Source organism: Mus caroli, unplaced genomic scaffold, assembly GCF_978045245.1.
Source record: "Mus caroli unplaced genomic scaffold, Mus_caroli_1 scaffold_4, whole genome shotgun sequence".
In the NCBI taxonomy this organism is placed as follows: domain Eukaryota; kingdom Metazoa; phylum Chordata; class Mammalia; order Rodentia; family Muridae; genus Mus; species Mus caroli.
Genome location: NW_028227259.1, coordinates 141,529,531 through 141,554,092, shown reverse-complemented (window position 1 = coordinate 141,554,092; position 24,562 = coordinate 141,529,531). Strand labels below are relative to the sequence as shown.

Genomic DNA, 24,562 nt, shown 5'->3' with positions numbered 1-24,562 from the left:
CGGGGCACAGTGTAGAAGGCAGGCTGAGAGACTGGGGCCAGAGTTTAAGGTGGCAGGGGATTGGAAAGGTGGAGCAAAGGGAGGGTGGAGGAGAGTTAGTGGGAGGCTCATTGTCCTGGTGGGGGGAAGTCTTTTGTTTCCTCTCTTCCCTTGGCAGCCTGTCAGGATGTGAGGCCAAGCCCCCCTCCCATGCCAATATCTCCGGCCCCAACCATCAGACTGCTCTTTCCTTTACTATTGTGTTCCTGATGGGAAAGGGGGCGGGGAGCAGGGGCTGGCTGGAGACTTACTCTGGTTGGGACTCTGAGAACTATTAGTGGTTAGGGGCTAGGTTACCCGGAGTTCTAAAAGGACCTAAAGAATCAGAGCTGGCTAGGTCAGCTTGGCCGGGTAAGATCTGTGTTGGGGAGGAGCAGGAAGCCAGGCCCCGGGTGGGGCCACCACAGAGGGTAGCAGGTCGGGCCAGGGGGAGGTAGGCTGGGTCCCAGAGGAGATGACGCAGGCGTCTCCCAGCCCCCACTATTCTCGCTTGGGAGCCAAACAGCACACCTGAACCCCAAGATTGCTCCCACCCCCTCCATTCCCTGAGGTTGACATCACCCCACCAAGCTTGCAAGTTCAGGTGTCCCTGGGCCATCTAAGGTCCAGGTCCCTTGATGCTCTCCCTCCTCTCCAGGATCTAATGGGATTCATGGAGGAACCCTGGAATGTCATTCCTCCCCTCTGCTCCCTCCTGGACCTTTTTTTTTTTTTTTTTTTGCTCCATCAGCTGTCCTGCAGGAAGGGCGCCTTGCTCAGCTCAGCTTCGCCTCCCTTCCCGAGCCTTTTGTTTGCTGGGTTTTCAGGAAATTGGAGGGGTGGTGGCCAAGGGCTCATCTGCCCTAGGGACCTGGACATGGTTGTGGTGGAGGGGGTAGGGACAGATCACCAGACTCTGGGGAACTCACGGTGGGAGGGAGGGAGGATTGGGGGCATCGCCAGGAAATTATTATATTATCATATGAGGTCTCGTTCGGAGTTCCCGGGTTGATTGGACTTCCTGATCGGACAAGGAAAGGACAGATTGTGTGTGTGTGTGTGTGTATGAGAGGCTGCGCTGACATGAGGTCACTTTAATAAGTTGGCAAAGTGTTGACACAAAGGGGGAAGAACAGTTACTAAACGCCGTAAGTTCATCCTTCTGCCTTGCATCCTGGGACCCGAGAAGTGCGGAGGTAGCAGGTGGTCAGATCATGCCACCACTGAAGTTTAGGTGGTTGGGCTCTTTGTTTGCTTGCTTGCTTTCCGTCTTAAAAAAAACAAACAAAACAAAACAAAACAAAACAAAAACCAACTAGGGAGGAGAGGGCTGTCCAGTGCGTAGCGCCAGAATTCCCGCCTTCCCAGCATACAACCGCAGAAACCACGCCGGTGTGGACGCTCTGGCGCATCAGCGTCCTCTCGTTGATTGCCCTCTCTGAAGCCACCCAGGGCGCCGCCACATTCCCTTCCTTGAGGGCGGGGCCTGTGCAGTCACGTGAAGAGTAAGACTGGCGTCGGCTTACAGTAGAATGGAAGAATCAGAGAATTTCTACAACTGCAGTCTAAAGATATGTCTTTTTATCTATCTATCTATCTATCTATCTATCTATCTATCTATCTATCTATCTATCTATCTATCTATTTGAGACAGGTCTGGCTACGTAGTCCAAGCTGTCCTTGAACTTGAGGTCCACCTGCCTCTGTTTTGTCAGTGCTGAGATGAGCCAGCTACCATGCCCAGTTTGAGGCGGGTGGTTGGTTGTCTTAATTTTGAAAGGGGAAATGAGAGACCAAATAACTGTGTTGTGGCGCCTTGGACAAAGCGTTTCTCTTTTTAAAATTCTTTACGTGTTTGAGCGTTTTGCCTGTGTGTATGTGCCCCATGTGCACGCACCCCAAAGAGTTCAGGAGAAGGCATCAGGTTCCCTAGAACTGGAGTCACAGATGTTTGTGAGCCACCATGTGGGTCCTGGGAACGCACAGTAAAAGCAAGGAGTGCCCTTAACTGCTGAGCTATCTCTTCAGCCCGGGGCAAAATAGTTCTCAACTGACCTAAGTCTGTATACAAAGTGGAACAGTATTTGACCCAAAGGTTAAGGCAGCAAAGGGTACAAATGCAAGGACAGGGACAGCGGCTCTGACAGCTAATCTTCATTGTCATTTCGACAGGATCTAGTGTCACCAACGAAGCAAACCTCTGGGTTTTGTGAGGGATTTTCTAGATAGCTTAGCTGAGGTGGGGAGGCACCCTCTCACTGTCGCCTGGCGTCTTACTGCAGGCTGGGGACTGAATGAAAAGAACTGAACTGAGGGCCAGCATTCATCTCTCTCTGCTTCCAGACTGGATCCAGTGTGAGCCAGCTGCCTCCTGCTCCAGCCCGGAGCCAGAATAATCGCTTCCTTGCTTGGCTGGAACTTACATTAAAGTGAAAAGAAATGAATACAGAGATCAAGACTCCTCATCCAGTCCCAGCCACCCTGAGGACACTTGTTAGCTCAAGAGAATCAGAGTCTTCGTAACAAAAGCCGCCTTTACTTCACTGAACAGCCAGCCACCCCCAAGGCTGTTATCATAACCTGTTGAGGTGTTATCTTCAGCGAAGCTACTGGGAGACTAATCAGATCTTGACCCAAAGGTTAAGGCAGCAAAGCATACAGATGCAGAACAAGGAGCTTTGGTTCTCTGGACCCACAGGGTGGCTCACAAACATCTGTGACTCCAGTGCTAGGGGACCTGATACCTTTTCCTGAACTTACGGGGCACATACATGTAGCTGTGTGGCTTCCAGAGGCTCTGATGGTTAATTAAAGTGAAGCTAATTGGGACGGAAATGGTCTGGCATGCTTTTAAGCCCAGCACTCAGGAGGCAGAGACAAGTAGAGTTCAAGGAAAGCCTGGTCTACATTCCAAGCCAGCAGAGGCTACACTAGTGAGACCCTGTCTTGAAGGAAGGAAGGAAGGAAGGAAGGAAGGAATAAAGAAAGAAAGAAAGAAAGAAAGAAAGAGGAAGGAGAAAAAAAAGAAAAGAAAAAAAGCCAGAGGGTGGCAGCTCCTTCCCCCTCCTTTCTCCCCTTCCTCAGTGCTGAAATAGGTTCTTTTTTTTTTAATTAATTAATTAATTTATTTATTTATTACATGTAATGCACTGTAGTTGTCTTCAGATGCACCAGAAGAGGGCATCAGATCTCATTACAGGTGGTTGTGAGCTACCCTGTGGTTGCTGGGATTTGAACTTCGGACCTTCGGAAGATCAGTCAGGTGCTCTTACCCACTGAGCCATCTCACCAGCCCCGCTGAGATAGGTTCTAATGTAGACTACACTGGCTTCAAACTGTCTATGAAGACAAGGATGACCTTGAACCCTCATTCCCCTTGTCCCAGCCTTTTGAGTGAATGGTGGGGTTACAAGCATGAACTACCATGATCAGTATATAGTTTATTTGATTTTTCCTCTCTTCCAGGGAGAGAGGCTGATTATGAAAGGGTTGTGAGCCTACCCTGATAGGCTGTCTGACACTGGAGTTGATTCTGGGCTGCTTACTGAAGACATTTCACTGGATGGAAGGTTTCTGTAGTAATAGTCAGAGGATCTACCTTAGTGCTATTCCATAGGTATACCTCTGAGATTCAGTTGAGTGCCAGCTACCTGGGCTACATGAAACCCAGTCTCAAAACCAACAGAGAAAACCACACTTAAAACATAAACAACAGCCGGGCAGTGGTGGCGCACGCCTTTGATCCTAGCACTTGGGAGGCAGAGTCAGGTGAATTTCTGAGTTTGAGGCCAGCCTGGTCTACAGAGTGAGTTCCAGGACATTCAGGGCTACAGAGAAACCCTGTCTCAAAAACAAACAAACAAACAAACAAAAAACAAAAACAAAAACAACCAAACAAAAAAACATAAACAAGACTAGCCAGATGTGGTAGCTCATACCTTTCATCTCAGCCCTTGGGAGGTAGAAGCAGAGGCAAATGGATCTCTGAGTTTTAAGCCAGCCAATCTACAAAACAAGTTCCAAGTTCCAGAATAGGCAGGGCTATACAGAGGAACCTTGTCTTGAAAAATTGAGGGGGTGGGGGAGACATAACCAAGAAAGAAGGCAGGCATGGTGGCAAGATAGCTATAATTCCAGCACTTGGGACGAGGAGGCAGGAAGCTTAGGAATTCATGGTTATCCACAGCTGTGCAGCCTGGGTTACTTAAGAGCCAGGCTCAAACAATCACACAAACTGCAGGACCAGAGCAGTTCTTATTGGCATGGTCAAAGTGGAGGGAGCCACATCCAAGCTTTCAGAAATTAAAAAAAAAAAAAAAATCGCCAAATATTGTCTGAAACATGGGTAGCAAGGATGCCTGATTTATCCTTGGTAGAGCCACAGTAGGTGTGCCTGTCTGTGTCCACATAAATTCATATGCACAAGGAAGCCTAGGTCACGTGTCTTTCCCAGTAACTTTCTACTTTATTTCTTTCACTGAACCTGGAGGTCACCAATGCAGCTATGCTGAGCCCCAGGGATCCTCTTGTCTGCCTCCCCAGCATCCGGCTTATTCAGATTCCTTTACTTGAGCTCTGGGGATCAGAACTCGGGTCTTTGTGCTTGTATGACAAGCGCTTTTGGTAACTTGGAGCCCCAGCCTCTTCTATGGGAATGTGAGACTCTATAACTGTGCTCATTCTGGAGGTCTAAATAACAGGGTGATCATGAATCGCTACGCTACATAAAAAATTCAGAACATGTGGCTAAAGGTCTCCAAGGGGGACCAGTGAGATGGCTCACTGGGGGCACTTGCTGCTCTTGCAGAGTACCCAGATTCCGTTCCCATCACCTACGTGGTGGTTCACAATCACCCGTACCTATACTCCCATGGGATCCAGCACCCCCTTCTAACCTTTATGGCCACTAGGCACGCACGTGGTACACATACATACATGAGACAAAATACAACATTAAAAAAAAAAAATCTAAAGAAAAAAAGTTTCCCGTCTTCAGTCCTCTAATCTAATACAACCACAGTAATAGAGCGTGCACTCATAGAATGGTTATGCATATTTAATACAATACTGTGCGAGGGGAAAAATGAATATGTATGTATTGGACTAAAGAGTCAATGTGTTAAGGCTGCTGCGTATGTACTATAGCATCACTTAGTGTGCTTGAGGCTCTGTGTTTAATCTCGGGGCGGGTGGGAGCAGTGCTCTTTTAGGAAAATAAATATTAGCATCAGGCTGTGCTGTTACTTAGCTGTAATCCCAACACGTGGGAGGGATAGGCTGGAGGATCAGAAGCATGAAGTCTTCAGCTATGTATTGAAATGGGGCTAGCCCGGTCTACATAAAGAGCGCCCCCACCCATGCCCCCTGCGAGTATACACGATTAGTTCATCTCTCAACTGCCCTCTTTGAAGGGATGTCTTTTTTTTTTTTTAAAGATTTATTTATTTATTTATTATATGTAAGTACACTGTAGCTGTCTTCAGACACTCCAGATCTCCTTACGGATGGTTGTGAGCCACCATGTGGTTGCTGGGATTTGAACTCTGGACCTTCGGAAGAGCAGTCGGGTGCTCTTACCCACTGAGCCATCTCACCAGCCCGGGATGTCTTTTTTTAAGTCTCGTTTTATAGATGAGGAAGCGTCGTTGGTAAGACCTGTAAGGTTTGAAGTTGGAGTTTTAGGGGTCACAGATAGAGGATATTTTCTTTTTTCTTTTTTCGAGACAGGGTTTCTCTGTAGCCGTGGCTGTCCTGGAACGCACTCTGTAGACCAGGCTGGCCTTGAACTCAGAAATCCGCCCGCTTCTGCCTCCCAAGTGCTGGGATTAAAGACGTGCGGCCACCACTGCCCAGCTCACAGTTACAGGGTCTTAGGCACAAAAGCAAGCAGGGTTACCGGCTTATTTACCCGGACCTGAGTCGGGATGGAGGTTCACGGCTCCCTCCGGTGGCCGAAGAGAAGAGCGCAGCCTGCGAGCTGAAACTGGACGAGGAGAGAGGGTCTCCTCTGGATGTGAAAGGGACCAGGCTGGAAGCCCGAGGCACTCTGGGTCTCCGGAGAAGCTGAAATAGTACGACTCCGGAAGGCGCTGACCGACGTCGCTCTCAGTTCCCAGGTGTGTACCTGAGTCAGGTGCCGCGGTTCCGCCCACTCCACTTTTCCGCAGTCGCCACGCGCCCCTTTCAGATACTCCTGGGGGCGCCCTGGAGCTCGGAGTGCAGTCAGTCCCTCACCATGGGCATCTGCTAGCATCCTGGTAACGGGGGGGCTCTGAGGATCGTGACCCACTACCTTGCAAAAGACACCCGAGACGCACGTGGAACGGTTTGGCTTGCACAGGCACGGTACGAGAGTGTGGGCGGGGCTTGAGTGTAGACCACACCTTTGAGGCGGGGCTTGAATCGGGACCAATGGGACGCCTTGCTGGGGAGGGCAGGCTCCGGGCCTGACATCCCGGTAGCCCGCTTGCTTTTTCCGGCTCCCTCGCCCCCTCGGTTTAGAGCGGAGCCCCCCAGGCGTGCTGGGATCACACCGGAGCAGCTTCATTCCTAGGGTGGTGAGTGAGCACCCTGCGGCACCCAGATGCACGGTGCACTTGGCAGGCTGGAGCCAGATGCCTGTCCTACCCCCCAGGCATCCTGTTACTGGAGCAAGTGGACAAGAGCGGGTGGGTGGGGGAGGAGGACCCTGAGGACCCTGTGTGGCGTGATGCCAGGCTGCCTGCATTTGTGTTTGGACAATTGATGGCTCTGTTTGGATTGATAGAGTTTGGAGGGCTCGTTGTAGAGATTAGAAAAATCTGGTCAGGATTGAGCTGCGTTGAGGGACAGGGGTGATACAAGGTGGAGCTTTGAGAGCTTTGAAAGTTTCTTATTGCCCCTGTGTGAGGTGCTGTATTGAGGGCACTCGACAGGAGCAGCATAGGACTTGGGAGGAGGTGTTTACTGGTTGTAGCTAACTTCCCTTTGAGGAGATCTTCTTCCCCTCTTGTTGCCAATTAAGGCGAGACCTATTTGACAAGGGGATCTGTGTCCCTTTCGCAGAGTCACTGCTACCCCTAGTTTCAGAGGCACGGAGGATGACACGGTCCCTAAGAACTGAAAGGGACCCTGATTATTTAAACACCAGGGTCCGAGAGTGAGGAAGTTGCTGGGACAGTTTCTGTGCCCTGTGTGTGTGTGTGTGTGTGTGTGTGTGTCCTTTGCAACTCTCCTTTTGAGGAAACTCTGAGTGTTTAATTAGGGTTTTTTTTAGGGAGAGAGGGTCTGCGGTATTGCTATCCAGCCACTAAAACCTCTTTTTACAGGTCTCCTAGCCCTTTTGTGGCTTCCTCTGCTGGCGTTCAGCAATGGCCAGTGAGAGCTCCCCTCTTTTGGCCTACCGGCTTCTGGGGGAAGAGGGGGCTGCCTTCCCTCCCAATGGAGCTGGAGTATCTGGAGTGCCATCAGCCCGCAAGCTCTCCACCTTCCTGGGTGTGGTGGTACCCACGGTTCTGTCCATGTTTAGCATAGTCGTGTTTCTGAGGATTGGTGAGTAGAGGAGGGAATTATTGGGAAGGGGCTGAGGCTAGGGATGGACCCTAGTACATGTGGTCAGATGGAGGGTAAGACCCCTTGAGGCTTTGTGTGAGGCTCTGCTGTGGGACTGTGCTGGCCAGTGGGATGGGGGGAGCGGGGAGGGGGAGAGGAACATAAGTATCCCTTGTGACCTGCTTTTCTCCCCCTGTGCAGGGTTCGTGGTGGGCCACGCTGGGCTGTTGCAGGCCTTGGCGATGCTACTGGTTGCCTACATCATTCTGGCACTAACAGTCCTCTCAGTGTGTGCCATTGCCACCAATGGAGCTGTGAGAGGGGGCGGAGCCTACTGTATCCTCCAACCTAGATGGACTGGGGTCTGGGTATTTCTGTCCTCCAAGGTTCAGGAGGGGAAAGGGGCCAATATCGTCTGAAAGTAGGCCAAATGTTAATGAATATAGCAGGTAAAGGTGACCAGCACTCTTATCTTCATGCCTGGTCTCCTAACACTGTTAGCAGTTAGCGTTTTTTAAGCACAGAGTGTGTGTGTGGCTCAGGGGTAGAGTGCTTGCCCAGCATGCATGAACTTCAGGGTTCGATCCCCAGTCCTTCTCCCCCTCTAACAACAACAACAACCACAAAAAAATGCTCACTGATAGTCATTGTACAGATGAGGAAAGTGATACCAGGCGTGGAAATGCAGGACTCTCACCCTGGGTACCTGGGAGATGGAGGCAGGAGGATGAAAATCCCAAGAGTACCCTAGGCTACAGAATGAATTTGAGACCAGCCTGGGCTAAATAAAAAAATAAAGAGAGGGACATGGTGAACCGTGCCTCTAATGCTGAGGAGTTCTGGATCATCCAGCCCATAGTGAGTTGAAAGCTACCAGGGCTACTTGAGACCTTGTATCAAAAACACACAAGGTGGTGGCTGGAGAGATGGCTCAGGGGTTAAGTGTACTGGCTGCTCTTCCAGAGGGCCAGGGTTTGATTCCCAGCACCCATGTGGCAGCTCACAACTGTCTGTAACTCCAGTTCCAGACGCTCCGGTCACCCTCACACAGACACACATGCAGGCAAAACACCAATGTACATGAAATGAATTCTTTTTTTAAAAAAAATTAAAAAACAAACAAAATAAAGAGTAAAAAGAGAGCAAGGGAGGCGCTCAGGGTAGAGGGCTTGCCTGACCAATGGGCTCATGTATCCCAGGGCGGGAAATGGGTTAGGCTGTGCATTCTTAGGATTTATGTAGAGATGAGGACAGAGGCACAGCATTGCTGGCAGCTGAGCTGATGCTTACAGGAAACCTGGATGTGAAGCAGCTGGGAGGTTGGCTTAGGGCCCCTTCCTCTCTTTCAGTTTCTTTTCCCTTAACGCTCAATCTCCTGCTTCCACTTTTAGTCATGATCAGCAGGACTCTGGGGCCGGAGGTTGGTGGCAGCATCGGCCTCATGTTCTACCTGGCTAACGTCTGTGGCTGTGCCGTATCCCTGCTGGGACTGGTGGAGTCTATACTGGACGTCTTCGGGGCTGGTCTGTGTTCTCCCCAAGCTGGTCTGGGGGGTGCTGGGCTTCTCAGAATCTGGGATTGTGGAGTCATGTCTCCCAAGATGCACATGGGCAACCCAGTGCTTGTCTCTGCCCCCAGGGAACTTACTGTCCCCAGGCATGTCCAACCTGTAGTGTTCTGGCCACATGTGGCCAAGGACAGCAATGAATGCTCCCAACACAAAATTTTAAGCTTGCTTCAAACGTTAGGTTCTTGTTTAGATGTGTTTTCTTTTCTTTCTGTTTTTTTTGGGGGGGGGCATGTATGGAGTGTACATGTGTGTTGTGTGTATGTGCATGTGTAGGTGAGCTTGAGTATGCCTCGGTAGAGGCCAAAGGTCAATGTTGGCTATCTTCCCTTATCACTTTTCCTTACACACACACACACACACACACACATGTATGGGAATTTAATTAGAATGACTTACAAGCTGTGCTTCAGCTAGTCCAACAATGGCTGCCTATGAGTGGAAGGTCTAAGAATCCAGGAGTTGTTTGGTCTGCGAGGCTTGGTGTCTCAGCTGGTCTTCTGTATAAACCGGAATCCTGAAGAAGTAGGCTGTACTGCCAGTGAAGGAGTGGATTTGCTAGTGAGGATGAGAACAAGCAGGCGAAGAGAGAGCGTCCTTCATCCATGTCCTTCATATAGGCGGCCAGCGGAAAGTGTGGTCCAGATTAAAGTTTTATCTCCTCACCTCCAAGATCCCAAATAGAAGTGGGTCATCTGCCAGGTGGGGTAGCACGCACCTCTCATCTCAGTACTTGGGAGGCAGAGAGAGGCGAATCTTGTGAGCTTGAGACCCAGCCTGGTCTACACAGTGAGTTCCAAAACAGCTTGAGCTACATAATGAGACCAAAAAAAAAAAAGAAAAAAAAAGAAAGAAAGAAAAAAGAAAGAAGGAAAGGAAAGGAAAGGAAGGGAAAGGGAAAAGGCTCACGTATCCCAAACCATCCTGAAGATGACGATGGACTTCTGACTCTTCTGTCGCCATCTTCCAATAGTTAGATTGCAGGCATGTGCCACTGAGACTGGTTTTATGTGGATGCTGGGAACGAAACCCAGGCCTTTATGTATGCTAAGTAAGCCCTCTACCAACTACAGGTACAAACTCTCTCTCTCTCTCTCTCTCTCTCTCTCTCTCTCTCTCTCTCTCTCTCTCTCTCTCTCTGTGTATGTGTGTGTACTATAGCCTTCCTGTGGAGGTCAGAAGACCACTTATAAGAATTGCTTTTTTTTTTCTTCTCCCATGAGGGTTCTGGGCGTTGAACTGTCAGACTGGGCAGCAGGTGTGTTGTTTCCCGAGGCATCTTGCTGTCTTTTTCTGAGATTTAAAAAAAAAAAATTTTTTTTTTTGTACTTTGGGAAGTTCTCTATGGGAAGCAGGATTTGTCAATGACAATGTCATGTTGCAAAGTCAAAAGATTGGACATGCCTGGTTCTAGTCGGAGAGACCAGCCTGATGGTCTGTAAATTTCCATAGCAAGTGGTCCTCACCAGGGAGAGCAAAGATGCTGGGATTATCCTGAAAAGCAATGCAGGATAAATGAGGTCTCTAGAAGCAGGTGGGTGGAGAGGATTATAGCTGGGGCTGGGTATCTCCTTAGGGCCCACACCTCTTAACTCAATCCTGTCTCTCTCCAGATGCCACAGGCTCCAGTGGGATCCAGGTTCTACCCCAGGGTTATGGCTGGAATCTGCTCTATGGCTCCCTTCTGCTGGGCCTCGTGGGTGGTGTGTGCACTTTGGGAGCTGGGCTCTATGCCCGAGCCTCCTTTCTTACATTCCTGCTGGTTTCTGGCTCCCTGGCCTCCGTGCTGGTCAGTTTTGTGGCAGTGGGACCCAGGAACATCCCGTTAGCTCCTCGACCGGGCACCAATGCTTCCTCCGTGCCACACCGGCATGGGCACTTCACTGGGTTCAACGGAAGCACCCTAAGGGACAACTTAGGTGGTGAGTTGAACACCATAGTGCAAGGGGCCTTGTATGAGAGAGGTGGGCCTTAGAGTCCCTGGAGGAGGGGCTGGGGTGCTTCAGCAGTCAGGAATGCCCAGCATCTCAGGGAATGACATCATTCGCAGGCCTTCTTGGGCACCTGCACACATAGAGCCTGTCCCCACACCTGTCCCACCCCCATAATAAAATATGCAAATAATTCTTAAAAGCAAGAATGCCTGGAGGAGCTGTGGCTGGAGCTCAGTTGGCAGAGCACTTGCCCAGTGTGCACAAAGCCCTGGGTTCTACTCCCAGCACCGCAGAAGACGCTCAGAGTTGTGCATGCCTGGAATCCCAGCATTCAGGAGGCAGAGGCCAGAGCATTGAGCATCGCACGTTCGTTATCATCCTTGGCTTCACAGTGGGTTTGAGGCCAGCCTGGGATCCAATGAGGTCCTGTCTTAAAACAAAGGAAGAAGGGAGACCTAGCCTTGATTTCAGGCTGGGGAAGGCACAAGCAAGTCCCACAGGTGCTCTGAGCTGGGTGGATGAAATTGGATAGGAGAAGAGGGTAGGAGAGGTCTGTGAGATAATACCAAGGAAAATGGGGAGCTGACACAGGGCCCCTCACATGGGCTGGCTGCCCTTGAGTCCAAGTCAGGGCCGTGGAGGGGATGTCAGTGTGAAGTGGCTTAGCCAAGGTGTCTGGATCCCTTAGAGGAATCCTGATCCCCTGTACTCCACCCCCCAGCTGGCTACGCCGAGGACTACACCACAGGGGCCATGATGACTTTTGCCAGTGTCTTTGCAGTTCTCTTCAACGGCTGCACGGGCATCATGGCTGGGGCCAACATGTCAGGTGAGAGTCTGCTCTTGAGGGTGGGGAATGGGGTGTGGTAAGGCTGCTGGTGTGAGAGAGATGGGTGTGATAGGAGAGCTGGCCTCTCTCTCTCTGCTCTTGTCCCTCCAGGGGAGCTGAAGGACCCCAGCCGGGCAATTCCTTTGGGCACCATCATTGCAGTCGCCTATACCTTCTTCATCTACATCCTGCTGTTCTTCCTTTCCAGCTTCACTTGTGACAGGTATGTGGTGGTGGGAGCTGAAAGACTCTCGCTGAGGTTGGGTGTTGGAATGAGATGGTTCCCTGGGTCAACACAGTAGGTACCCAGGGTGTGGGCGTGGAGGGACAGGTGGAGATAGCTTCTCCCATTGGTGCTACACATGGCGGAGGGATGCTGGCACACACCTTAAATCTTAGCACTCCTGAAGCAGAGGCAAGTGGATCTCTGAATTCGAGGTCAGCCTGGTCTACAGAGTGAGTTCCAGGACAGTCAGGGTTACACAGAGAAACCCTGTCTCAAAAGAAAAGTGTGTGTGTGTGTGTGTGTGTGTGTGTGTGTGTGTGTGTGTGTGTGTGTAAATTCCTCCTCAAGGCTGAAGGAAGCTATCAGCTATCTTCCCTGCCCCATCTCTTATTGTTTATTTATTTATTTATTTATTTACTTATTTTGAGGCAGGGTTTCTCTGTGTAGCCCTGGCTGGCCAGGAACTATGTTGACCAAGCTGACCTCAAACTCATGGAGACCCGCCTGCCTCTGCCTCCCGAGTGCTGAGATTAAAGGTGTGTGGCACCAGTGCCTGGTTTCTTTTTATTTTCAGGCAGGGTCTGTCACTGAAGCTGGAGAGCTGTTTTTTTTTGTTGGCTGGGCTGGTGGACAACAAGCCGCAGGGGTCCTCCTGTTCTCCTCTGAGGTTACAACCATGCTCGGCATGTTACGTGGCTTCTGTGATTCAGACTCAGGTTCTCATGGCTACCAGAGTGTTCCCCTAAACCACTCAGCCGTCTCTCCAGCCCTTTGTTGTACTCTTGAGGCATGAACTGGCCTTGGATCAGAGATTTCTCTAGTCTGCAGATGTGCCTATCAGTGGCCTAACCCAGTTCTTTTTCTGACAAGATCTTACTCCATGGCCTTACCCTCATAGCAATCCTCCAGCCTCAGGCTCCTGAGTGCTGGAATGACAGGTGTAAGTCAGTCATCAGGCCAGGATGGAGGACCTGACTTCTTTGGTTTTTGAGAGTCTCATGTAACTCAGGCTGGCCACAAACTCTCTATAATAGTGGGTCTCAACATGTGGGTTGTGGCCCCTTGTGTGTGTGCGCGCAGGGAGGTGTAAATGACTCACGGGGGTTACCTAAAACCATTGGAAACACAGATATTTATATTATTATTCATAACAGTAGCAAAATAGTTGTGAAGTAGCAACAAAAATAATGTTATGGTTGGAGGAGGGGTCACCACAGCCTGAGGAGCTGTATTAAAGGTCTCGGCATGAGGAAGGTTGAAAATCACTGCCCCGTATGTACATAGCTGAGGCTGGTCCAGAACCCGAGATCCTCCTGCCTCCACTTTCTGAATGCTAGGATTACAAGCTCCCTTCCAAGACCTCGCTCTAGGGACACAGTGTTTCTTGTGAGGACCTTAGGACAGCAGCACGCTAACCAGCCCTTCCCTTCCTCCTGCTAGAGCCCTGCTTCAAGAAGACTATGGCTTTTTCCGTGACATCAGCTTGTGGCCCCCGCTCGTGTTGATCGGCATCTACGCCACGGCCCTCTCAGCCTCCATGAGCTCTCTCATCGGTGCCTCCCGGATCCTGCATGCGCTGGCCCAAGATGACCTTTTCGGTGTGGTGCCCTCTGTGTGACGAGCTGCTCTGGGCGGGCCCTCCTGGGTCTGTCTCTGTCCCCTCTAGACCCAGGCTGATGTGTCTGCTGTGATTCTGTGTTTACAGGGGTCATCTTGGCACCAGCCAAGGTGGTATCTGGAGGGGGCAATCCCTGGGGTGCTGTCCTGTATTCCTGGGGCCTGGTGCAGGTGAGTGTTCCTTGGAGCTGGCCTGCCTCCCACTCTCTAGCTAGCCCACTCAGAAACCATCTTAGGCCGGGCAGTGGTGGCGCACGCCTTTAATCCCAGCACTTGGGAGGCAGAAGCAGGTGGATTTCTGAGTTTGAGGCCAGCCTGGTCTATAGAGTGAGTTCCAGGACAGCCAGGGCTACACAGAGAAACCCTGTCTCGAAAAACCAAAAAAAAAAAAAAAAAAAAGAAGCCATCTTAGGTGTGGATGAGAGGTGTTAAGGAAATGAGGATATAGGCCAGCGTAGAGGTGCATATCAGTAATCGGGTTTGCAGGCTGAGGGAAGGGGATGGATTGAAACATTGAGGCCAGCCAGAGTTGTGCACTGCCTAAGATTAAATAGCTAACATAAAGTGGGTAGTCCATGCACGCAGTCCTAACACGCAGGAGACAAGAGGTACACAGATTGTAACAAGTGTGAGCCAGGCTAGCCAATCAGAGTAAGACCTTGTCTTACACACACACACACACACACACACACACACCACACACACACACAAACACTCACACACACATATTCGTGCACACACACACTCACACACACTCACACACACACAGACTCACGCACACACACTCATGCACACACACTCACGTATACACACTCACACACACATATTCATGCACACACACGCACACTCACACACACATACTCATGCACGCACACACTCACACACACACACTCACACACTCTCATATACACACTCATGCGCACACACACACTCTCACACATAGACTCACGCACTCACACACACACTCACGCACACACAGACTCACACACACTCACACATACACACAGACTCACACACAGACTCACGTGCACACAGACTCACGTGCACACACACTCACACACACATGCTCACACACACACTCACACACACACGCTCACACACACACACACACGCTCACACACACACTCATACACACGGGGCAGGGGGGTACCTCTTTTGATAAACTGCCATTTACTTTTACTTATGTTGAGACCGTCTCATTTTGTAGCCCTGGCTGCCATGGAACTTGATGTGTACACCAGAATAGCCTAGAACTTACAAAGATTTGCCTGTCTCTGCTTCCTGAGTGCTGGGATTAAAGATGTGCCCGGCCACAATTAAGTTATTAATTTTATTTGGCAGTCCTAAGGATCAAACCTAGTATCTTACACATACTGAGTCCTCTACTGCTGAGTTTTACCCGCCACCCTTCATCTATTTGTTTTGCTTTTGAGACAGGGTCTTTCTGTGTAGCCCAGGCTAGCCCACAACTCTTGCCTTCCCACCTGAGTTCTAAGAGTGCACTGGCATTTCTTAGTGTACATTGACCTTTCTTGGGGGACACTGGCATCTTATGGACCTTCATGTGGGTAAACTGGCTTTAAATAGAGTTCCTTAGCACCCCTTAGAGTGCACAGGTATTGTAGAGAGGTACATTGGCATTTCGAGTTTTGTTTATATATTTTTTTGGATTTGGGGGATAAGCTTGGTCTCACATATCTTAGGCTGGCCTCGAACTTCTGATCTTTCTGCCTCTACCTTCTGAGTACTGGGATTATAGGTATGCGCTGCCATGCCTTGACTGTTTGTGTGGTGCCAGGGATGGGTCCCGGGGCCTCATAAGTGCTAGGCAGGCAGGCATTCTGTTGCCTGAATGATGTCCCTAAGGTTGCAGTGGCAAAGCATTTTTGTGTTTTTTGCTTGTTTGTTTTTTGTTTTTTTGAAACAAGGTCTTACTTTGTAGCCCTAACCAACCTGGAACTTGCTATGTAGACTGACTTAGAACTCATAGGGAAATATCTGACTTGGGGACCCCTGGAAATGAAGGCGTGAGCCACCACACCTGGCCTAATCCCTTCCACTTCTTTCTCTGTGTGCACATGGGTGCCCAAACTTGCGTGCGCATATGTGTGTGGAGGTCTGAGGACACCTCAGGAGAATCGAGTCTCTCCCTCCAGTATGTGAATCCCCGGATTGAATTCAGGTCACCGGGCTGGGCAGGAGATGTCTTTCTCCACTGAGCCATCTGGCCAGCCCTTGGAATGGGCACTTTGGATTAGTGCTACATAAGCCATGGTTCTTTCTCAGCTGGTGCTGCTGGCTGGGAAGCTCAACACATTGGCTGCCGTGGTCACCGTCTTCTACTTGGTGGCCTATGCCGCGGTGGACCTGTCTTGCCTGAGTCTGGAGTGGGCTTCGGCCCCTAACTTCCGGTGAGGAATAAAGATACATTAGAGAACAAGGAGAAGTGGGAAGGCTGGAGCCTCGTGGAGGGTGGACTGGGGACTAGAGTGAGTGGCAGGCAAGTGTTGGGGGTGGGGCACAGCCCTGAGTGCTTTCCCTCTTTCTAGCCCCACCTTCAGCCTGTTCTCCTGGCACACCTGCCTGCTTGGGGTGGCCTCCTGCCTGCTGATGATGTTTCTCATTAGTCCTGGGGCCGCCGGCGGGTCCCTTCTTCTCATGGGCCTGCTTTCCGCTCTTCTCACCGCACGAGGAGGACCCAGCAGTTGGGGTTATGTCAGCCAAGCCTTGCTTTTCCACCAGGTTGGGGACCTTGAGGAAGGGTGGGAGGTAGTCTCTGGGAAACCCTCTCCTCCCACCCCAGGGGGTTGGTGTTTCAGGCTGAGAACTGAATGGTAACTCCCTGCTGGTACCCCTCCTCCCGCCCACCACCTCCTCTTGCTTCTCAGGTTCGGAAGTACTTGCTCCGCCTGGATGTCCGCAAGGAGCACGTGAAGTTCTGGCGGCCCCAGCTGCTGCTCCTGGTGGGAAACCCACGGGGTGCCCTGCCTCTGCTGCGCCTGGCCAACCAGCTTAAGAAGGGGGGACTCTATGTGCTGGGCCATGTCACTCTGGGAGACCTTGGTGCGTGACTATCTTGCTCCCCTCTTGACTTTCCTCTCTTCTGTCTCATGCCTCATGTTTCTGTCAAGACTCATGCAGGCTTTGAACTCTAGAAAGGAGTAAATGATTTAAATAACCCAGTATGTTGCTGAGCCACGCCCCAGCCCCTCCCTGGGGGATTCTAGGCAGGGGCTCTACCACTGAGCCACGCCCCCAGCCCCTCACTGGGGGATTCTAGGCAGGGGCTCTACCACTGAGCCACACCCCAGCCCCTCACTGGGGGATTCTAGGCAGGAGCTCTACTGATGAAATACAGCCCTAACTTTAGTAAAGAATAAATGACCTTGGCTAATAGTTGTTGCCCCTACCTCTCTCCCCTTACCCCTGTCTCTGTCTCTCTCTGTGTCTCTCTTTGTGTCTCTGTTTCTCTCCTGTTTTTGGACTTCTGAAGATTGAACCTAGTACCTTGCACATGCTGGGCAGACCCTTAACTATATTGCCCGCCCTTGTTCTTGTGAGCTAGGTTCTCCCTGTGAAGGCCAGGCTGGCCTTGAATTTATTACCTTCCTGCCTCAGCCCCGTGAGAACTGTGTCACTATGACTGTCATCACCTTCTCTCTTTACTTTCTATTGTAGACTCCTTACCATCAGACCCTGTGCAGCCGCAGTATGGTGCATGGCTGAGCCTGGTGGACCTTGCCCAAGTGAAGGCCTTTGTGGATCTCACGCTATCACCCTCCGTGCGTCAGGGGGCCCAGCATCTGCTCCGGATCTCTGGTCTTGGTGAGCTGCTCTTCTCTCGCTCTCTTTAGACTCCCCGAGTGTCCCCTTTCAATCTCTGCGCCCTTCCCCTAGGGAATCCACTAGATTGTAGATTGCAAAAGGAACTTACTATATAGCATAGATAAGACAGTAGCCAAAGATAATAGCAGTAGACTGTCCGACAGTGACCACATTGTCTGACTGGAGATATGGCATAGGCAGGGCATGACATTGGTAGTTGGATTAAAATAATCACATTTAGCCAGATGGCAGTGGCACACGCCTTTAATCCTAGCACTCGGAAGGCAGAGATAGTTGGATCTCTAAGTTCCAGGCCAGCCTGGTCTAGAGTGAGTTCTATGATAACCAGGGCTACACAGAGAAACCCTGTCTCAAACAAAACAAAACAAAACAAAACAAATAAAAATTACATTTAATTGTGGGAGTTTGTGTGTGTGTGTGTATGGAGTCTGTATTTGTGTGTGTGGTGTGCATGTGTGTGTGTGGTGTGTGTGTGTGTGTGTATGTGTGTCTGTATAAGCATGCCACAGTACACGAGCAGAGGTCAGAAGACAGCTTTCAGGAGTCAGTTTTCTGCATCTACCATGTGACTATTAGACATTGAACTCAGATCATTAGGGTTAGCTGCAAACACCCCTAACCCTGATCCATCTTGCTGTCCCTGTTTTGTTTTGTTTTGTTTTGTTTTGCTTAGCCAGGGTCCAGTGGCGCTCAGGCTGACTTGGAGCTCACTCTGTTGCTGAGGATGATTTTGAACTGCATATCCTCTTGCTTGGGATCACAGGCATGCAGTGCTGTACAGGCATGCAGTGCTGTACAGGCATGCTGCAGTACTGTACAGGCATGCAGTGCTGTACAGGCATGCTGCAGTACTGTACAGGCATGCAGTGCTGAGAATGGAACCGAGGGCTTTTCGCATGCCAGCAAAGAACTCTATAAGCTGAGCCCTGTCCTCTGCTCTCTCTTTTTTGAAGCAAAACTTAGAGGATAGTTGGGCTCTGGAGAATATTTTTTCCAAGGAGAGTTGGAAAATTGTTTGAGGCTTAGACTGTCCACTAAAACAGAATTTCTCCCATCCAGATGCTAACTGGGTTTAACCCTGCTTAGTGTCTGAGGTCCAGTAAGTTTGGGGTGGTGTTGCCACAGATAAACCAAGATGGGTGCTAACCAACTGAATTCAAAGAAAGCAAGACCACTGACTACTGATGTGGTCAACAAAAATCAACTGAGTAGGCTGGAAAGGCTCCATAGTAGAGAAGCCAGGGTAACAGCTTACACCAACATTCCTAGTGCTTGGAAATCTGACAAAGAATTCTAGGTCATGCTGGGCTTTACAGCCAGACCCTACTACCAACAAACCGTCAGGGTAGCAGGAAGGAGGAGTCATGGGGTCCCTGTGTCACAAAGGATGCTGAGGGTGTATGAGAGTGGTGCTTTAGATAAATGGAGTATTGCCAGATCTGTGGCTCTTCCTGTCCAGCACACACACATGCACACACACGTATGCATGTGGCGCATGCACACATACACACACACACACACACACACACCTGGTTTAAACCTAGACTTGGCTTAAGTTAGGCAAGTGGTCTACCACTAAATCATGTCTCCAATTTCTCACTGGGGGATTCTAGGCAGGGGCTCTACCACTGAGCCACGCCCCCAGCCCCTCCCTGGGGGATTCTAGTAATACTTTAATTCTAATAATAGTTTACAGCCAAGCTTAACTTTAGTTTTAGCCCTTTTATTTTATTTATTTTATTTTATTTTTTAGGTATTTTCCTCATTTACATTTCCAATGCTATCCCAAAAGTCCCCCATACCCTCCCCCCCACTCCCCTCCCCACCCACTCCCACTTTTTGGCCCTGGCGTGCCCCTGTACTGGGGCATATAAAGTTTGTGTGTCCAATGGACCTCTCTTTCCAGTGATGGCCAACTAGGCCATCTTTTAATACATATGCAGCTAGAGTCAAGAGCTCCGGGGTACTGGTTAGTTCATAATGTTGTTCTACCTATAGGGTTGCAGATCCCTTTAGCTCCTTGGGTACTTTCTCTAGCTCCTCCATTGGGGGCACTGTGATCCATCCAATAGCTGACTGTGAGTATCCACTTCCGTGTTTGCTAGGCCCCGGCCTAGTCTCACAAGAGACAGCTATATCAGGGTCCTTTCAGCAAAATCTTGCTAGTGTATGCAGTTTTAGCCCTTTTATTATTTATTTTATTCTATTTTATTTTTTTGATGAGTATAACCAGGTTGCGCAGGAAGACCTTGAATTTGAAAGTTTTAGGGTTTTTTTGTTTGTTTTTGTTGTGTTTTTTTGGGTTTTGTTTTTTGTTTTTGTGTGGGAGGCAAAGGTTTGAGACAGGGTTTCTCTGTGTTTCCCTAGCTGTCCTGAAACTCACTTTCTAGACTCACAGGGATCTTCTTGCCTCTGCCTCCTGGTTGCTGAGAATAACGGCGTGTGCCACTATCTCCAGAGACCTTGAATTTTAGATCCTCATGCTTCAACCTTCCACACAGCTAGAATCACAGGTCTACACTAGCAGGCAGTGCAGCTCTGTGACTCATATAGCCAGGCCTGCAGCCTTGTACCCCAGGGACCTCCGATCCCATGCTTAGACACCTCCTAGATCCCAAGACTAGTGTCTGTCATCTGAGCAAACACCTTCATCTCCCCCTGCAGTCAGTCAGGCCAAAGATCAACAGCATTGAACTTCGAACTGCTTGGTGCAAAGTGGTGGACAATTAGTTGGGCTTGCAGTCAGCTTCTGCTAAGAGGTTTGTGATTTAACTACCATTTACCTCTAGGGCACCTGAGGGCCTTAGCTTTTCTTCTACAAAGGGGCCCCCATACTAGTGAGATGTACCCTGAGGCTGAGGGAGATGGCTGCAATGGAAAGGAAAAGGTGTGCCTGGGGACGTGGCATACCAGGTGGCATACTTGCTGTGTAAGTAGGAGTTGTGTTCGGGTCCCCAGCACCATATCAAAGCCGGGCACCTCTGGGCACATCTAATTCCAGCATTGGCAAGATGGAGCCAGGAAGGCTCTTAGGGCCAGCCAGGCCATTATCTCCAGACTCTGTAAGACCCTGACTCAAAAGATAAGGCGGGGGGCTTGCAAGATAACCTGAGTTCAATTTTTGGTACCGACATAAAGATAGGAGAGAACTGACCCCATAAAATTGTCCTCTAACCTGCACATGAATACCTTGGCATCCATGCCTCCCTTTCATGCACAACACAAGATGATGATGATGATGAAGATGATGATGAAGGTAGAAGCCAGATATCAAGGCATACACCTTTAACCCCAGCACTTGGGAGATATAGGCCAGCCAGGGATACTCAGTGAGACCTTGTTTCAAAAAAGAAGGGGAAAAAAAAACAATGAAAAGGTTTTTTTTTTTAGATGGGGTGTCACTAAATTGTCTAGGCTGACTTTGAACTCATGATGCCCCTGCCTTAGCTGGTTGAGTGCTGGGATTATAGGCATGAGCTGCCATATCCTGAAAATGAAGTTTCTGAGGCAGTAGCATGGTGGGTTCTGGTCCAGCCTGGGTAATATAATGAAAATCTGGTCTCAAAAAAATTTTTTTAAAAGTATAAAAAGTAAGTCTCCAGCGATTACAGTCGGGGGTGTGAGAGGCCCTTGCTTTATCTACTGCACCACTGGGACTTCTTGGACAACTTTGAGTCATTGTGCTTGCTCCAAGCCCAGCTAGGAAGGTTGGAGAATGAACGTACGGCCTCTCATGTGGGCAGACATATTCAGCTTCGTGCCCAAGCCCTCTCAGGCCTGAGGCCAGTGACTTCATTGCGTGGGGCCTGAGGCTGGTTCCTTATCTCTAAAAGGGGCAGACTGAAAAGTACTTATCTCATAGTGTTACCACAGGGTTCAAATGAGGTAAATGAATGCTTTCTCTCGGATGTGGCCTCTGATAAACAACAGACACTTTCTGCCTCCTCTGGGTACCAGCCTGCAGACAGTTGTCCCTGGAGCTTTGAAGTAGAAGGAAACTGCAAAGACTAGCGATAGATAGTCCTGGCCTCCCTTTAGGGGCCTGGGATGTCTTCCCTGGAGATTGACATCATGAACTTGAATGGCCAGGCTCTCTGATTTTATTTCACTCAAGCCTGGTGATGCAAGCTGTAATCCCAGCTACTCAGGAGGCTGAGGCAGGGAGGGCTGCAAGTTCAGAGCCAGCCTGGGCTACAGAAGTCTCTTTTCCTCAGGAGAGGCTAACTTGAATCTCTGGGGTTTTGCTTGTTTGTTTTCTGGTTGAGACAGGATCTAGCTCTGTAGTCTAGGCTGGCATCAAACTAAGAGCAATCCTCCTGCCTCAGCCTCTTGGTTGCTGGGATTATGGGCTGGAGCCATCATGCCTGGTTGAAATGGCTTCTCCTAACATGAAAAAGATGAGCTGTTTAGGGCCTGTGGTTGATAACAGCCAACCCTAGCACTAAAAGAACCCAGATCTGGGGGTGTAGCTCATTGGTAGATGTCTTTGTCAGGGTTTCCATTCCTGCACAAACATCATGACCAAGAAGCAAGTTGGGGAGGAAAGGGTTTATTCAGCTTACACGTCCACATTGCTGTTCATCACTAAAGGAAGTCAGGACTGGAACTCATGTCAGGAAACAGGAGCTGATGCAGGAGCCATGGAAGGATGTTACTTATTGGCTTGCTTCCCCTGGCTTGCTCAACTTGCTTTCTTATAGAACCCAAGACTACCAGCCCAGGGATGGCACCACCCACAAGGGGGCCTCCGCACTTGATCACTAGTTGACAAAATGTCTTACAGCTGGATCTCATGGAGGCATTTTCTCAGTTGAGACTCCTTTCTCTAGGAAAACCCCAGCTTGTGTCAAGTTGACATACAAAACCAGCCAGTACAGTAGAGCACTTAGGTCCCTAAGGTCCCTCTCAGCACTCCACGAATCCCAGCACTTAGGAGGAGGATGTAGGAAGATCAGAAGTTCAAGGTTATCTTCTGCCACTCAGAGTTCAAAGAAAGCCCAGGATGCCTGGGACCTTGTCTGGAAAACCAAAAATCTTGAGTAAGTGAGTGCCTTAAATCCTAGGGCTTAGGAGAGAGAGGCAAGTGGATTTCCATGAGTTTGTGCTTAGCTGGTTCTACACAGTGAGTTGCAGCCCAGTCAGAGCTACATCATGAAACCCTCCCTGCCTTAGAACGATAAAGCAAGAAAACAAGCAAGCCGACAGACAGACCCCCCCCCGCCCCCAAACCCTAAAGGAAATCTACGATGGGGCTTGGAATATAGCTCTTCTTGATCTTCTTGATCGATGGCGTAGCACTAGATTAATCTCCAGCATCTCTTCTCACAAGGGGAAAACATCCTAAAGGGAACTTTACCTATTTAAAGTGGAAGAGATGAGTCCTAGAGATAGTCAAATACATGCCTGTGAAAGTGTTTAGCCAAAGTCAAATCATTGTGCAAACCTGTGTCTGATGTTTGCTGTAAGGGCTTCGGCCAAGGAGGATACCATACCTCATGGCTGACCTAAGTGTGAGTGGGCGCGTTTTATGTGGTGTAAACTCAGTCCTCAGCCTGATTTCTGTTCCTTCCTGCCTCCCTTCTCTGCCCCTAGGCGGCATGAAGCCCAACACGTTGGTGCTCGGTTTTTACGACGACGCCCCACCCCAGGACCATTTTCTAACAGACCCAGCCTTCTCTGAACCTGCAGAGGGCACCAGAGAGGGCGGGTCACCAGCCCTGAGCACGCTGTTCCCTCCACCTCGGGCTCCTGGGAGTCCCAGGGCTCTCAGTCCCCAAGACTACGTGGCCACGGTGGCAGACGCTCTCAAGATGAACAAGAATGTGGTTCTTGCCCGAGCATGTGGGGCTTTGCCCCCGGAGCGGCTAAGCCGGGGGTCCAGTAGCAGCGCTCAGCTACATCATGTGGACGTGTGGCCCTTAAACCTGCTGAGGCCCCGGGGTGGACCTGGCTACGTGGACGTCTGTGGCCTTTTTCTGTTGCAGATGGCTACCATCTTAAGTATGGTGCCTGCCTGGCACAGTGCCCGGCTCCGGATCTTCCTGTGCTTGGGGCCCAGGGAGGCTCCTGGGGCAGCAGAGGGAAGGCTCCGGGCCCTGTTGAGTCAACTCAGGATCCGGGCAGAGGTGCAAGAGGTGGTGTGGGGTGAAGGGGCAGAGACTGGCGAGCCTGAGGAGGAGGAAGGGGACTTTGTGAATGGTGGTCGAGGAGACGAAGAGGCTGAGGCTCTAGCTTGCAGTGCCAATGCCCTGGTGCGCGCCCAGCAGGGGAGAGGCACCGTAGGAGGCCCTGGGGGACCCGAAGGAAGGGATGGGGAGGAGGGACCCACCACAGCCCTTACCTTCCTGTACCTGCCTCGACCACCTGCTGATCCTGCTCGATACCCCAGATACCTGGCACTGCTGGAGACCCTGAGCCGTGATCTGGGTCCCACCCTTCTTATTCATGGGGTCACTCCGGTAACCTGCACTGATCTCTGATGCCTGTTCATACAGGGTTGGATAGAGAGGGCCCAGGCTCATTCTGAACAATGGACGCCCCTCCCCCCGCCCCCAGTGGGCCCTGCCCTTTGGATGATGTGTTAAGGGGACCATGGTCTCCTTTGGGCGGGGGACGGACATAGTACACTAATTCTAGGTGGCTGTCCCATTGTAGGGGAGGACATTGCGGCCCTGTCCCTGGTCTTCCTCCTCTTCCTTCACTGGTGCCTTGACCAGAGGGGCTGGCCTCTTCTGTGACTCTAGGCTACCTCAGTGTCCCCATCCTGGCCACAGACGCACCGCCTCCCTCTCCCCGACTTCCTTGGGTGGTGATGTTTGTGTTTTGTTTTATTTTTCTAACTACTGACCATAAATAAAAGACCGAAACACTATGGGCTGGTGGAGCACTGCTGGTGGGTAGGTGAGAGGGAGCCGGGTGGGAAGGGAGAGATCCGTGAGGGGGTGGAGACAGATGCGTTCAGAGCCCAGGCCGAGAGGCTGCCACGTGCAGGACTG

The 24,562-nt window shown here is 50.4% G+C and overlaps 1 protein-coding gene across 3 annotated transcripts; it reads left to right on the top strand.

Moving 5' to 3' along the window:
* Positions 1–1,505: 1,505 nt before the first annotated feature.
* On the top strand, positions 1,506–24,438 carry Slc12a9 (solute carrier family 12 member 9). Of its 3 annotated transcripts, XM_085837340.1 has the most exons (15): positions 1,506–3,634; positions 5,746–6,134; positions 7,326–7,548; positions 7,750–7,884; positions 8,940–9,071; positions 10,729–11,037; positions 11,771–11,878; positions 11,990–12,101; positions 13,545–13,702; positions 13,810–13,892; positions 16,008–16,132; positions 16,271–16,463; positions 16,610–16,784; positions 17,400–17,546; positions 23,160–24,438. In XM_085837340.1, exons 3-15 carry the CDS (start codon positions 7,368–7,370, stop codon positions 24,044–24,046), a joined length of 2,745 nt encoding a protein of 914 aa, XP_085693466.1. In that variant the 5' UTR covers positions 1,506–3,634; positions 5,746–6,134; positions 7,326–7,367; the 3' UTR covers positions 24,047–24,438. The 3 variants fall into 3 exon arrangements, with proteins under 3 accessions (XP_085693466.1, XP_021018065.1, XP_021018063.1); XM_021162406.3 differs by having other exon boundaries at positions 1,506–6,134; XM_021162404.3 differs by lacking the exons at positions 1,506–3,634; positions 5,746–6,134 and adding an exon at positions 6,154–6,575.
* Positions 24,439–24,562: the final 124 nt, after the last annotated feature.